The sequence below is a fragment of the Mchenga conophoros genome, linkage group LG7 (assembly GCF_057382185.1).
Source record: "Mchenga conophoros isolate Kocher_MC1m ecotype Shallow Benthic linkage group LG7, M_conophoros_male_GT1.1, whole genome shotgun sequence".
In the NCBI taxonomy this organism is placed as follows: domain Eukaryota; kingdom Metazoa; phylum Chordata; class Actinopteri; order Cichliformes; family Cichlidae; genus Mchenga; species Mchenga conophoros.
This window is the reverse complement of record NC_140532.1, coordinates 57,846,621-57,859,033: the sequence shown is the minus strand read 5'-3', so window position 1 is coordinate 57,859,033 and position 12,413 is coordinate 57,846,621. Positions and strand designations below refer to the sequence as shown.

The following is a 12,413-nucleotide window of genomic DNA, read 5'->3' as shown; positions in this document are numbered from 1 at the left end:
GCCATTTACGTGAAAAGGGAAAGACCATCTCTGAATCGAGGAGGGGGCCTAAGGGTACATCTGTCACCATCTTACAATGCTGTGATTGCAGTCATTCCCCAACTCTCTGTGAATGGGACTCATGGCCATTGATCAGTGGTCTTTGATCAGTGGGTTTTGGTCAGTGGTTGTTGATCAATGGTCATGAGAATTTGCATAATTATGATTAAAGAACTGACCTCCCAGCCCATTGTTCCTTCAGGGGGCTGGTTTCAGTCATTATGCAAATGTACTGTTTATAAGATTGGGGAAACCTGCAGTCAGCTGAGACTGAGAAGTCACTTGGATGAGTGATGAAACGTTTCTCCCACAAAACGCTACGTCCAGATGAACAGATTCAACTTTTGGAGATTCCCCCTCCCTAAACAACTAAATGCCATGTTGCCATATCATTTTTTGATTGGTCGACATGGTACATTTTTCGACCAGTAGGAAAGGGTGGGTTTTTTTGTTGTCCATTTTGCTCACAGGCGGAGAGTGCTTTCAAGCGCTTTCCTTATAAAACACAGTTTTTACCGTTTCTTCCCGCTGTAAATATAAACAACGATAGTATCCAGGAAGAAATCCAAACATTGCATATATTTTTATTATAACTCTGGTTTTACGAGGCCTATCAACACAATTTAAAAACTGGTATAAAGTCCACACTTTTCCCGTCAATTGTTCCTTCTGTCCTGCTCACATCTCCAATGGCTGTAAACGTTGTCAATTAACGTGGCTTCACTCCACATCAGCCACGCCACTTTGATAGCTAAAACACCAGTGTGTGTGACAGGATGCTATCTTAGCCTGTCAATGACGTTGATTAGCTGCGTATATACGAATGTGAATCGCATTATTGGCTGGACTATGGGATAAGGTGGCATCGTTCTAATGCCATATGGGAGCAGCCAGTCACTTACTGACTAACACTGCAAAACAGAATTGTTAAAGTATTTATTTTAATTTCAATTCAGGTTAGATTTTTTTTGTGCGCAACGCAGATTTTTTTTTGCGCAGAGACCATGCCAGCAGTGCGCAATTGCACACGCGCGCAGCTAACAGGGAACATTGGTCATGTGTATTATGTTTAGTTCTGCTTCCTCTTTCTTGCCAGTCTGATTATGTTACTCAAGCGTGAAACTGCATATCAAGATGCTGAGTTCACCAGCATCTGATCAGTTACAAATATAGATAATTTTATTAATTTATTAATACATGGGAGAATCTGGTGGTTTATAATCGAATATTTCATTGAATTAATGTTTAAAAGACAGTCTTGTTTTTTATTTGTTCCACAGTAGCCTCAGTGGTCTTTAAAGGCCTTGGAGTAAGTAAAGAATTAATAATACAAATGTAGGGTTAGGCAGTATTCTCCATATAAAGTCAGCAAGTAGAAATATGTGCTCCATTTTAGAAGCTTTAGAGAAGCTTGTCTCCTTTTCTCTGTGTTTGCACTCCTTGTCCCTAAAACAAAACATACATTTTTTTCCCCTGTGCGCATTCCTTTGAAGAAACTTTCCTTGCAGTGGTGAGGTAATCAGGGCTCATGATGGAATTTCTGTGGAATGATTTGAACCTGTGGAATAACCCTGTGGTACCGGAACTTTCATAATACTAATCTTGTGTTTGGATTATTGATTCACGTTCGTGTTTTAAATAAACACCTAAATAAACCTTTAGTACTAGAAATAGTATAAGTTCTGCCTGCCTCAGTGGTCCGTTGACAGCAAGTTTTTATTATAATTTTATTTCAGATGAAATAAGAAATGAACAGCCTAGGCAAAAAAATGCCTTTAGGGTTTAATGAAAGTATTAAAAGTATCAAAAGAATAATGATGATATAAGATTTAATAAGATTTAAACTCTTAATACTGATCAAATATATACCTAACATATTTACTGTATAATCTGCATTATACAAGTAGAAAATTATATTCAAAATCTTATTTTGAAGGGCAGTTGTGGAGCACTTGCAATTGGCCAAAATCCAGGACAGCCCAGTGGCTTTGAAAACTCAAATGAGCAGAGTCTTCACAAGTACTGCTTTTACAATGAATTCTGTTTTTCATATTACTATTTTAACTTTTATCCTTGTCAAGACTACTATTCATCTGGAGTATTGTCCACCTCATTGCCAGTGTGAATGGGAAATCCACAGTGTGTCGTGCTTTGGAGTTGAGGTTATTCCTGTTTTCCATTCCAGCACAAAGGAAGTGTAAGTAACCACAGTCCTTAACCGCTGATTTCTGTGACTGTTGTGGTTAGACTGAAATGCCTTCAATTTCTCTTTTAGATGGCTTCTGGGGACAAGAATGTATTCTATTCCTGAGAATGCATTTGCAAACTTGGCCAATATTTCACAAATGTAAGATACTTTCTACAAAACTATCCTCTTTCTTTCAATCTAGTAGATTACTACTCAACAAAGTAAATAAACAATATTGACAGTAAACTAGTGCTTAACCAATTACCTTCATGATCCTCTATTGCAAGTACTGACTGAAGACAAAAATTACAGTTATTGTAATAAAAATAAACCTCTTATTATATATTATATTTTATATGAGACTTAAAGGCACTGTTATCTCTTAGTATATGTTTCCTATATGCTTAATAAAAATGAGACTTTCAACAAAACTTTTAACTATTCTAACTATTAACATTACGGGCATTTTTTTCCTTCCCCTCAAGTAAAAGTTAAAGCAGAACTGAAGTATATACTGCCCTGGGTCTTATAGATGACATGATGGTTGATGCAGAAATGAAAATCAGTGTATGTTGCTAATGCAGAGCTGATTGAGGTGGAATGTATGGTTCAGAAGGGGTAGAGTATTCATAGCTCACTGGTCTGGTTAAACGCAGAGAGCTCTACTTTTGGTAGAAGGAGTTTACAAAGTATGTAGCCTGTGGACTACTCTTGTTTGTTTTATTTTTGGTCCTCTAGTCAGAGAAATGTATTAACCAGCTATTGTGGTTTGAGCAGCCTTTTAATAGAATAGAATAGAATAGAATAGAATAGAATAGAATAGAATAGAATAATCCTTTAATTGTCCCACAAGAGGAAATTTGGTTGTAACAGCAGCAAGAAAAACACATATACAAACAAACAGTATACAGGACACAGAACAGAAACATACACATTTTTTTTTACATATTTACATCAAGGACAATAGTTACCAAAAACAGAGTACTGCACAGTTATTAGTACTGTACCGAATATGTGTTAAAAATGGCATCTAGTGGAACAGGTTATATGTTCAACAACTTACCACTGTGATCAAAAAAAGAGACATCCTTGTCACACTGCAAACTCTGATTTAAATTCAAAATACCTTACTAAGGTATTTTGTCATTAAACACACAGTCATAAAGAGCAAATAAAAATGAAATGATTCCGTAAAGACCACAAGAATGGCCAGATTGAAGTAACATCTTCTGTTGTGCCTTGCTCTTCTGGACATTTTCATTTCTAAAATGTAGTCTTTCATTTCATAACAATGCTGTCAGGTTTAGTAATAACAGCTTCATTTGTGTAGCACATTTCAAAAAACAGAAAACAAAGTGCATCACGGTTTTGATAAAAACCACACATTAAAGATTAGGTTAAAACATATTGACTTATGGATTCATAAATAGACACAAAATCATCCATACAACCATAGATTCATTCAACTCGAACCTCAGTTTTTGCCGGAATCAGATAAAAGACATTTGAATACATGCAATTGGTTAATTTCAATTAGATTAAATTTAATTAATGCAGTGCCAAATCACAAGAACAGTTACCTCAGGTTGCTTTATTACTACAGTAGAGAAAAAATCTCAACAATCAAATAACCCCCTGACCCCGTACTTGGTCACGGAGGGAAGGAAAAGCTCAGTTTTAGCAGGAAGAAACCTCTGGAAGAACCAGGCTCAGGGAGAGCCAGCCATTTTCTGTGACTAAAAGAGGAAAGCAATTTATTAAAAGCATACCCTTGTTTCTGTCTGAAGTTGTCAACACTATCACTCTTCAGTGATTGCCTGTGTATTATATGCAGTGTGCATATAATACACAGGACAACCTAACTCGAAATAAACTCAAGAATGGTAGAAACTAGACTAAGAAACATAGGTCGCACAGAGAATAAAAATGAATGAATAAACAACATTCAAAAAACCCATGAACACAAAACACTTTAGTCAGTGACGCAGGTACCCTGACAGCCTTTAAGTCTGTAAGACATGCCTGTAGCTTAACTAATTGGTTTCTGTTATCTGCCTTCATGCATAAATAAAGCTGGTATTATCTGCATAGCAGTGAAAATGTATGGTATGTCATCTAATAATATTATCAAAGGAAAGCATGTCTTATTTAAATTGAACTGGTTACTGCATAGAACCCCCTGGAACTTAGCAAATTTTGTGTGGTGAGCAGAGATGGGCAGTAATGCGTAATCCGATTACTTTTTTCAAGCAACGAGTAAAGTAAGGGATTACTATTGCAAAAACAGTAATTAGATTACCGTTACTTTCCCGTAGGAACGCTGCGTTACTGCGTTACTAAAACCGTGATTTTTTTTGCGAGAATGTCTCCTGACAGTGACGTAAAGCAAGTGCGACGTTCGTGACAACATCTGTGTGCAGATCAACAATGGATAATATATCAAGTGCAGGAGAGAGTATGAGCATGGAGCGTTTAAAGTGTGGAAGTACTGACCCTACTTTAAGTATGATTCCATAAAAAGTGACAAAAACATTAGTGTCCGTTGTGCGTGGGAAGAAAACTCCTTTTTACAGCGAAAAAACCCCCCAAGCAAGCACTGAGTGCGCAACGACGTAATGGGAAATTCACAGAGAAACTCGTGGATTCTTCAACTGACTGCTGTGGCACACCTGCACCAGGGTAAACCTCCGCCTACCACACTCCTGCTTTACAGGTGAAAATAGAGCAAAAGGACCGCTAGTCTTTGATTTTATTAATTTTCTGCTGTGTTTTACTTGCATCTATTTGAAAGAGTGAGTGTAAACACACACAAAAAAAAAAGAATTATGTGCAGGAATGTGCAAAAAATAGGTTTAAATATTAAACAAATTTCTTCCAGTCAGAGAATGTTGCATATAATTAAATTTTTGCTTGATGCATAAAGTTAAAAGATTAAAACTAATAAAACAAGTTTTAAAAAGGGACCTTTCCATTTGATTACATTTTGTATGATGGATTGTGCAAAAAAAGTAGAATTGGGCTGAAAGATCTATCGCTTTATCACCTATTCAGGTTGTAAATCGTGTTTTTAAAAAGTAACTAAGTAACTAAGTAATTAATTACTTTTGAAAATAAGTAATCAGTAAAGTAATGGGATTACTTTTGGGGGGAGGTAATCAGTAATTAGTTACTGATTACTTTTTTCAAGTAACTTGACCACCACTGGTGGTGAGGGGTATCAGGTGCTGTACTAAGGTGTAGCAGGACAAGCAAACGATGAGTCCACTGTCAGAGAACATTAGTAACCTTCACTAGTGCTGTTTCTGTGTTATGATAAACTCTAAATCCTGACTGAAACTCTTCAAATAACCCATTCTTCTGGGAATTATACTGTGCTGTTTTACAACTGTTCTTTCAAGAATGTTTAAAATAAAAAGAAGGTTAGAAATCAGCCTATGATTAGTTAAGATAGCTGAATAGTAATGTATTTTAAGTAAAATACATGCGTCTGGGAAGGGATCTCAGTTTTGAGATCCCTTCCCAGACGCCTTAACGCCCACTCACATCCTGGGCCATCTGATCTCAGGAATTCGCATGATAAGGTGGGGCCAGGTTTCACAATGAACTCACCCGAAACTCTGGCTGATTGGGACCCACACCCAGTTTCACACCTTGGCTCAGGTGATTAGAGGATCATCAGGGGGTCCTTTTGTCCCTCTGTAGGGGGATACTCCCACTAGGTTTATATCTGGGACTCTCCATCATTTGACCTTAGAACTGAAGAAGCTTCTCGGATGAGAGGTGAAACGTCTTCAAGTAACTTAAAGAAGTCCAGACGCTTTTCTTTGCAAGGTCCTTTGACTACGATGACCTGGATGACTGAGAACCTTCACAGACATATTTTAAGTAAAGGTTAATATGTTGCTAGGAGGTTGCAGTAGAGCTGCAGTGGTGAGTTTTAAGTTTTGGAGAACAAGCCATTTATTGTCTTGTCAATAAATGGCTTCGGCCCATACATCAGAGTTGTGAGTTTCTAGAGCTTTATTATCAGCTATATATATATATTTTTCATTCTTATTCATAGTTGTGCTTCTTATCCATCCAGGATCTGTATCTAATAATGTTCTTATCAGAAGATATCAAATTTGATTCAGTGACCATCATTTTTGTCTTTAAAAGTTGTTCAGACAATTAACAGTATTTCTCTCTCTATTTCTTTCTAAATCTCTCAATCTTCAAATCAGAAGTTGTACTTTGTTTGTGTGTTTTTCAGATACATATCTGATGACAGTACATTAAGATATCTTGAAAGGCATTCTTTCTACAACCTGTCCAGGGTCACACACATGTATGTAAATTTCATGCACAAAAATTTAACATGTAATTGAAATTAATCATCAAATGAATGGATTTATGCTTCAGAAAATACAAATAAGTCTTGTATCATGTTTCCTCTGTCCTGCAGTAGTACTGGCAAAATGATTTTCAAAGACCTGGCTTTTTTTAATGTTGGAGATGGGTTGGTTAGATGTAAAACATAATTATACAGTAATGTACCGATTATTTCAGCAGATTATTCAATCCTTACATGGTTCTTCTCGGTTCCTAAATCCCACCAGCTTCTCCTTTCAAGTACAGGGTTACTTTGCTATTAAACCCTTGTCATTAGCTTTGCATTTTTATATAACAAGCCCCAATATGACAAGCCCCCTTTCCTGTCAGATACTCATATACTCAAACACATGTATAACAGGTTGAAAGTGTTACAGTAGATAACTTGTGAAAAGATTTCTATGGATGTTTCTATAATTAAAACAGTTTTGGAGATATCTTAGACTGAAAAAAATTTTTAGGCAAAAAAGCATTACATGAAAAAATGCAAATATTTTGTGTTTGTGTCTCTGTGTATGTTTTCATGTCCAACAGACAACTAAATGGCATCAAAACACTGTCATATATTGATCAAGATGCTTTTAAGAATCTGCCTAATTTAAAATATCTGTAAGTATGATTTTATTTGTTTATTTATATTATGACTGTATTGTTTGTTTTCCAAATAAGCAACATAAAAGTTATGTACATTTATTGATTCTTGACTCAGCTTTCTTTTAATACAGTGGGATCACAAACACAGGTCTCACCACCTTTCCTGGGCTACAGCATATTCACTCCAGCCAAGACCATTTTATATTGTATGTAGCATTTAGTCATAAATATTCTGCTGCACATTCCTCTAATAATTTGACTTGAAGCCTTTGTGTGTGTGTTTGCTCCTTTTTAACAGAGAGATGGTGGAGAATGTTTTTATCCAAGTCATACCTGCTAATTCCTTTACTGGAATATCTCTGAATACTTTGACTATGTGAGTTTAATTTAATGTCAATGACTAATAATGCAACACATTTTATCTCTTAATTTGCCATGTTAATGGAGCTTGGTGATGACTCTTCATACTTGCTGGCATATGGTTATTGGTTAGGTCTAGAAAGACGGTCATGGTTTGGGATAAAATTCCTTCCTTCCTTCCTTCCTTCCTTCCTTCCTTCCTTCTGTCCATGAGACGTTATCACTTCAACCTCCTCAAAGCATGGAAAGAGGCTCAAACTGTTTCTCTGGTGAGCTATAGTGATGGAAAGAGATGAGTTGGGGCTGGAGGTGCTAAATTCAACCATTCCCACCTCCCTCCATTGTGATGACCACCTCACAGAGGCCAAGAGAGTGGATATTACTGCACTGCAACAGTGTTTTGCAGATTTGTTCTCCCCAGTAGCAGCTCGCTCATAGGGCACCATTTTGAAATAGTTCCTCAGATGGATAAGACAGCACCCATCGCATCCTGCCTGCCTCCCATGACCAACAAAAAGGGCAGTTCTTGGGGCTGGCTGGTTATTGCCACTTGTTTATCCTGAACTTTGTGGATCTGACCAGCCCCTTGAAGGATCTCCTTCCAGTGGACGGAGCAGTGCCAGGTGGCATTTGTACAGGTGAAGAAGGCTCTCTGTGAGGAACCCCTGCTTCACACTCCTGACTTTCCCCTCCCCTTTGGTTTTGCAGACCCACGCTTCAAACTGAGGGCTGGGGACTGTTTGTCACAGCAACTGTAAATAGACTGGTACTTCATGAGTAAATGGAACACTTTTTACTCTAAGCTTTTTTTCATCCAATCAAACAGACAAACATACAGCAATTGTTTTCTATGACTTCTATGACTAAGTGTTTTGTCAAACAGCGGCACACACTCCCACTCAGCTGAATGTTTCAAGGACAACTGGGGGTTCAGTATCTTGCCCAAAGATGCAGACTGGAGGAGTTACCACACCTGACCAGAGATTGTAGCCCAGTATATTTGAGAACTCTACCAACTACAATACTTTTGGTTATACGCCTTATGTTAAAGATGCAGGTTTGCACATCAGTCATATCTTGATGGCTTGATTTAAAATCGTTTTCCAATATGCATACCCTGCAGATTATGACAACAGAATGTATTTAATGTCGTTTCCAATGGCATACATGTCAGTGTGAAACATAGAGATGGAACTAACGTTTAACAACAAATTTAATTATGAAGATTTAAGATTTACAGGGTTTTCTTCCCCTTTTTTAGTGTGCTGAATAGCAATGGTGTGAAAGAGATCCAGGACTATGCTTTCAATGGAACCAAACTGGAGGAAGTGTATGAACTTTTGATTTATTCACTAAACTGATAGGACACAAGATTCAATTCACATCTTGTATTTATTTATTTCTTGTCTATATAGTTTGTGTCTGAAATTTACTAACGTGCTTGATAGATGGGATAAGTCATAGGTAGATTATAGCCTCAAGTGAACAAGCAATTTTAATGACTAAAATTTCTGGGCAGGGTCAAATAATGTTGGCCCCTTTGGTAGTTGTAGGTATACTGTTTCAGATACTTTAAAATGTTCTAATGTCATTGATTATGGTTTTCAATCTTTTTTTTTTTGTTGTTTAATTCAAAATGGACATGAAACATTGTACAACAGTTCATTTCTTTGTTATTCTTGTCAGTTTCATTTTACTAAACACACTTTTCAGAAAAAAATACATTTTAAAACTGAAGGTTTGGTAAAACTAAATAGTTTTTATCATGTCATTTTGTTCCCCATCTTTTCCCAAATATTCAGGTATCTTGATAGGAATTTGGATTTAGAACAAATAGAGGAATTTGCATTTTATGGTGTGATTCAAGGCCCAACTCACCTGTGAGTACAGAATTCACAAAAGACAAAGTGTTCTTGACAAAAATCTCTCTCTCTCTCTCGCTCTTTTATTCTCTCTCCCACCCTTCCTTTATATAAAGACAGAGAAAGACAGAGAGAGAGAGAGAGAGAGAGAGAGAGAGAGCTCTGTAGCCCAATGAATTAATTCTTAACTATTTGTCTGTCAATCCAGAGATCTTTCAGATACCAAAGTACACTCTTTACCATCAAAAGGTATGAAGAACATTGAAAAGCTCCAAGCTAAAAACACATGGGCCTTAAAAATGCTGCCCCCCTTAAGAGCTTTTGTTCACTTACAAAGCGCTGAATTGACCTTCCCAAGCCATTGCTGTGGTCTTAAAATGCTGAAAAGAGGGCAAGGGTAAGTCTTGGGAAAATATTCCCTGTTTTTCTTTTACTTGTGTACTTCTTTCTCCTTTCTGTTGTAATGTCCATAGTATTAGGCCTTGGTTATTCTCAAAAGCTGTAACTAGCTACTAGCTAAAAATTTTAGTGTATGAAAAAATAGTTACTTAGAACATGGCAATAATTTAGCATTTAAACATTTGACAGTTGAAAAAAGATGCACTGTAGATTGCAGCTTTTGTTTTGTCTGTTTCCATCTTTAGCCAAACATTACACAGAATTTATACTGACTTAACATTCACTATGCTGTCCTATATAACCTGCTCAATGACTGCTATAAATTTACAGAAACAAAAAAGTGAGCTAATTGTAACATCAAACCCTACATATGGTCATAACAACTTGCAATGTGTGTTGTTTATATATTGTTGTGATTAATTGCTGTTTTTTGACTGTTGCGATTGCTATCACAATGTGGTTATAATACTACATATTATGTTATACTTTTTAAGACTATTTTAGTCTTTAGGTGGAAACTATTGTCGAGTACTGTCTGTATCTCAGACAAGATCCAACACTCTGACATCACAAAGTGACAAGTGAAAACCATTATGGGTTTTTACTTTTTACACTTTGCATCACATGTAGTAATTCATGGTGTAATAAACACATTTCCAAAAAAGGAAAAAAAATATTATTTGCAAATTTACATTCTATTTAAAATAGTGCAAAGACAACATAATAAATGTTCATATTGATACACTAATTATAACTTTAAATGTAATACAACAGCAAGTTTAAATTAAAGTGAGTTAGAAAAAAAATTGGAAAAGTTGCATAATGACAAAAATCAGGCTTTATTTCAAATTCATTGCATGACTTCCACATCAGAAACTCAAAAGAAATCACGGACATCACATCCTCTGGCTTAAGAGGAGAAGGACATGTTATTAGGGCACAGTTTAAAAGTCAACATCTATGGGGTTCATTAATGTACATATCTTGTACATCTCCATTAATGTTGAGTGTGGCTTTGGAGAAACACATGTTTATTTGAATGATAGCCAAACCAAATTCTGAATGTATAACAACAGTCCAGAGTAAAGCATGTAGGTGCTAACTTGACCTGCCTGTGTTCCAAACCTCTTAACAATTCAAAAGCTATTTTATGAAATAGAAAAATATGACAAAAATCACAGGAATAGTTAATGTAAAAAGACTTTCATTTACAGTGTTCTTAAAAGAAGAGATAATGAAACTCAGTGGTAAACATAGACTATGTCCTAACTGTTTTAATAGTAACAAAAAAAAGCACATATGGTCACTTGCCTTTGCATTTTTAATTAAAAATAGGCTTTAAATGATTTGAAGATTATTGCATTGTTTTTATTTACAATTTAAATGTGGTTAAACAACAACCCACTTTCGTCACAAAATTTGTATTTGAAAATATGCTTGTAATTCATTCCCTGAAAAATAACTCTTTTCATTTCTGTGCAAGACACTCTGAGGCAGTTATCTGCAACCTGACATGGGCTACTTCAGGAAAGCTGCAGCTGTCTTCTGCAATGCTCTCTCAGAGGTATCTGGAGTACAACATCTCACAACATCTGAAATCTAAAAAGTTTGGTATTCCAACTCATGGCAGTGCAAATAGCAATCCCAACAGACTGATTTGCCCAACCAAGAAGTCTCAGGATGATACTTTGTTCTATGTAAAAACATATTCAGAGCATCTCAGTGAAGTTTTTGACTTTTCGCTGTGTAATGAACTTGACGCAGATGATGGACCCTCATGCACCCCCCTGCCTGATGCTTTGAACCCCTGTGAAGATGTGATGAGTAAAGACATCCTCAGGATATTGGTCTGGGTCGTCAGTTTATTTGCCATTTCAGCAAACCTATTGGTGCTCTTCATCCTGTTGACCAGTCGACAGAAAATGTCTGTTACCCGTTTTCTTATAGGTCACCTGGCATTTGCAGATTGCTGTATGGGGTTCTACTTGCTGGTCATTGCATTTGTGGATTTCTACACACGCTCCAATTATCATCACTATGCGATTACCTGGCAAACAGGAAGTGGCTGCAATATAGTAGGAATATTATCTGTGTTTGCCAGTGAGTTGTCTGTGTTCACATTAACTCTAATCAGTCTTCAGCGCTGGAATGCCATCTTCTCAGCTATCAGGCCAGACAGAAAAATGAGGTTGCGTCATGCATCTGTGCTAATGCTTGTTGGCTGGTTGTTGTGTGCGTTTCTTGCACTGCTGCCAGTAGTTGGTGTGAGCAGTTACCAGAAAGTAAGCATCTGCTTACCTATAGACACTGGGACAACTGCTGCACGGACATACATTATTTCTGTCTTGATTGTTAATGTCACTGCTTTTATGGTAGTATGCTTATGTTACATCCACATCTATTTTATGGTACACAATCCCAATCATAACTCCAGCAGATACGACGCGAGCATGGCCAAACGTATGGCTGTTATTATTTTCACCAACTTTTTATGTCTGGCTCCCATTTGTTTCTACGGCCTGTCTGCAGCTTTCCACCACCCGATGATAACTGTCACAGATTCCAAGGTATAACTTTACATACTTGTAATATTTAATGCA

The 12,413-nt window shown here is 36.7% G+C and overlaps 1 protein-coding gene across 1 annotated transcript; it reads left to right on the top strand.

The window, feature by feature from the left end:
* Positions 1–2,072: 2,072 nt before the first annotated feature.
* On the top strand, positions 2,073–12,386 carry LOC146571282 (thyrotropin receptor-like). The gene is made up of 10 exons (XM_085279610.1): positions 2,073–2,236; positions 2,315–2,386; positions 6,480–6,554; positions 7,133–7,207; positions 7,324–7,398; positions 7,491–7,568; positions 8,814–8,882; positions 9,355–9,432; positions 9,623–9,811; positions 11,297–12,386. The coding sequence occupies exons 1-10, from the start codon at positions 2,073–2,075 to the stop codon at positions 12,384–12,386; spliced, it is 1,965 nt and encodes a 654-aa protein (XP_085135736.1).
* Positions 12,387–12,413: the final 27 nt, after the last annotated feature.